Source organism: Amphimedon queenslandica, unplaced genomic scaffold, assembly GCF_000090795.2.
Source record: "Amphimedon queenslandica unplaced genomic scaffold, v1.1 AMPQUscaffold_12921, whole genome shotgun sequence".
NCBI classification, from domain to species: domain Eukaryota; kingdom Metazoa; phylum Porifera; class Demospongiae; order Haplosclerida; family Niphatidae; genus Amphimedon; species Amphimedon queenslandica.
The window spans coordinates 1-3,427 of NW_003546843.1; the positions used below are offsets into that span (position 1 = coordinate 1).

At 36.5% G+C, this 3,427-nt stretch overlaps 1 protein-coding gene across 1 annotated transcript; it reads left to right on the forward strand.

Annotated features, from left to right (window-relative positions):
- The first annotated feature begins 788 nt into the window (after positions 1-788).
- On the forward strand, positions 789-1,216 carry LOC109586233 (protein qua-1-like). Its single transcript, XM_020002410.1, has 2 exons — positions 789-851; positions 902-1,216. The coding sequence occupies exons 1-2, from the start codon at positions 789-791 to the stop codon at positions 1,214-1,216; spliced, it is 378 nt and encodes a 125-aa protein (XP_019857969.1).
- The last annotated feature ends 2,211 nt before the right edge of the window (positions 1,217-3,427 follow it).

The window sequence follows — 3,427 nt, forward strand, 5'->3', positions numbered from 1 at the left end:
TAATCTTCGATCTTTTGATGTCAATACCAGAATAATATTGATCCCTTGATCTCAATCTGATTGTGCCTTTGATGTCTTGATTCAGTTTTGATCGCGGTCGCAGGTGAAACACAGGATATATACATGTGACACCCCCTTGATGTATGTACGTCTCTCTCTCTCTTTCTGAACAAATTCACACTTTGGAGTGATGATATGATCAATAATGATCACGCTCTTCGGATTGATGATACGATCAATAATGTCATGCTCTTCGGTGTGATGATACGATCAATAATGATCACGCTCTTTGGAGTGATGATAAGATTGATAATGATCACGCTCTTTGGAGTGATGATACGATCAATAATGATCACGCTCTTTGGAGTGATGATACAATCAATAATGATCACGCTCTTTGGAGTGATGATATGATTGATAATGATCACATTCTTCGGAGTGATGATATGGTTACACTCATTAGATTGATGATAACAATAAATTATTGTGGGCATTATATATACCAGTATGTTTTGTACATTAATTTTGAGTTACTAATTATGTACATTTATAATAATTATGACAATAGATTGAAAGTTATGAAAATGATAATTGTAAGCAGGATTTGAGATTTTCATGTCTGACAATTATTATTATACTTTCTATTATGACATTATTATAATTCTCTATATATACTTCTATTACGACATTATTATAATTCTATTATAAAAATTGTATTATTGTATTACAATAATTGTCATTCATTAATAATAATTATTATTATTCTTGGCGCTTTAATTGATAATAAAATGGCTGACGGAGAAATTGGGCAAGACGGTGACAGAGATTCAGCACTAGCTGGCCTTTTTGGTGTAAGCATTATCTTCTTGATTTCATAAATTAAATTTATATACTTTTATAGCAAGTCACTATGAATTCAAACCCACCTACACCTCGGCAGCAGCAGCAACAATTTGAAAATCCACTGTCTCTACCACCTCTTCCTGTCAATCATAACAACGATCCTGATAAAAGCCAAGGAAGTGGTAATGGAGGAGGTGGTCTTGCTGTTCAGGATGATGTGGGAGGGGTTGGCGATGGTGGGAATAATAATAATGGTGGGAGAGAAGAGGATGAGGATCATGATGGTAGAGGACTGAGAGGAGATGGTGACCAGACAATTAGGAGAGGACAGGGCAGGGGGGAAGAGGCAGGGGACGGGGTAGGTGGGGGATGAGGCAGGGGAGGACGAGGTGCTGGAGGTCCGGGCTGCAATCGCTACTGTCCATACGGTGGAAGCCAGAGTGAAGGCGGCTGCAATCCCTATGGTGGAAGCCAGAACGGAGGCAGCTATGGATGAGGAGGCTATGGATTGGAAAGAGCTAGGTCCTGGAGAGGCAGCTGGAGAAGAGGGCGAGGCAGAACAGCTGATAACTTACAGCTCCTTCTTGAAATACTGAGCTACATCATTGACAATACCTACTATCCTAGGTCTAGGTACCATTAATACTTTCATTAGTCACACTAGTATAATAGTAATAATAGTAATAGTTATAATTGTAATAGTAATAATAGTAATAGTTATAATTGTAATAGTATGATAGTATTAACCTAATAGATTTTTAATGTCACCATAGCATTATTCTAAACATAATCTTCTTCTCCTGAACACTGAAGTCACGCTCGAACAGATTTGATATAATTGTTTATATTTCCTATAAAAATTGACTATTGTAATGAGGACATTACTACAGTGTACATGTACTTTACCGTGTTTTTGATACATTTTCCCCATTAAAATTTTTAAAGCATACCCTAATATATATATAATACATAAAAAACAATTATCTTTATTATGATTATACTTTCCTCCTTCTTGAGACACAAAAACAAACGAAATGCTTATCCTGGTTATCATAGAAACACATTATAGACATACAAAGTATACACTACACATTATAGACATACAAACACAATAATAAACATACAAATTATAATACACTTAATTATAATACACTTAATTGTACTGGTCTCAGTTATGAACACTCCGAAGAGCGTGATCATTATTGATCTTATCATCACTCTGAAGAGCGTGATCATTGTTGATCTTATCATCACTCCGATGAGCATGATCATTATTGATCTTATCATCACTTCGAAGAGCGTCGTCATTATTGATCTTATCATCACTTCAAAGAGCGTGATCATTTTTGATCTTATCACTCCGAAGAGCATGATTTTGTTCAGAAACAGAGAGAGATGGAGAGAAAGCACACATATATTGTACACACACATCTAGTCTACATGCATACACAACTATCACATACAAATACAATACAAACAATACATAATCAGACACATTTTAAACACAATAATAACACATTCACATAAATTTATAGAGTCAGATTTAACTTCTGGGCCCACCTTCCATCCCCAATCTCCATTCCATTGATTACAAATAGAGTCAAGAGTTTTAAATTTTTCACAACACTTTTCAGGTTTTAATAATTAGTATACTGTAATAACTCTGATTTTCCCAGAAGGCATATCATGATCAAGTACATGTACAAATTTGTATGCTTGTATTGGTATAATACAATTATGTAACACATACATCTGTTATTCCTGCTGATCTGAACCCATTCTTGATTATATCCGGATTGGTTTGCATATAGTCGTAAAACAAATTAAGCCATTGTGCCTCAAGAGGCTTCATGGTAGAAAGCCTTAGGTCTATTATAGGGCTGGAGTTTTGAGTGTTTTCAAGGGCTTCACATACTTTAAGTCAGTACCACTCAATGAACTTGTTCCTTATGAAATCCTTGCAAGGTTTGTTCACTGATATGTCCAATGGCTGTAGCCAATTGGTACAATTTGGTGGCACATGTACAAAATGAATGTTATTATCCATTAAGAGATCAATGGTAGACTGGCACATCTGACCTTACAAAGGCTGGCTGTGGAGATGCGACATGCCTTTGTGGTAATTGGGACCTAATCTTCTCAATGTATGGCACAATGACTTTAGTAATGTAGTCCTTCATTGTGCTTTCATTTGCCTTGTGGTTTTCAGTGTGGGTAATGTGCCAGTCTGCTGGGAAAGTGACACCGTTTGGGTGACAAGCTGGAGTTTTCCCAGTAAAAATTAACTGGGGTGGTAAAAATTCTCCACTGACTGATGCTCCAATTACAGCCGTGATTTGTCTCTTATCACCCATTCCAACAATTTCTACGTGTCTCAAACCATATGGAGCCATAGTGCTGGATGACCCAGGCACAACAGATATTCCTGTCTGGTCCCAATTAATAATCAATTGACTAGGAATATCCTCCATTACCACTGTCGTCTTTATGTTGGAAAGGAAATTTCGCTTAATACGTTCAAAGGCGTCACCAAGAACATGGACTTTCGTTGAGCCTCTTCATTTAACAAACTTCATCCTATGCA

Excerpts from the sequence above, each read along its gene's own strand:
- LOC109586233 (XM_020002410.1), top strand. The coding sequence starts at position 789 with ATGGCTGACGGAGAAATTGGGCAAGACGGTGACAGAGATTCAGCACTA. Across the intron at positions 852-901 it reads CACTAGCTGGCCTTTTTGGT|CAAGTCACTATGAATTCAAA; the intron begins GTAAGCATTATC and ends ATACTTTTATAG.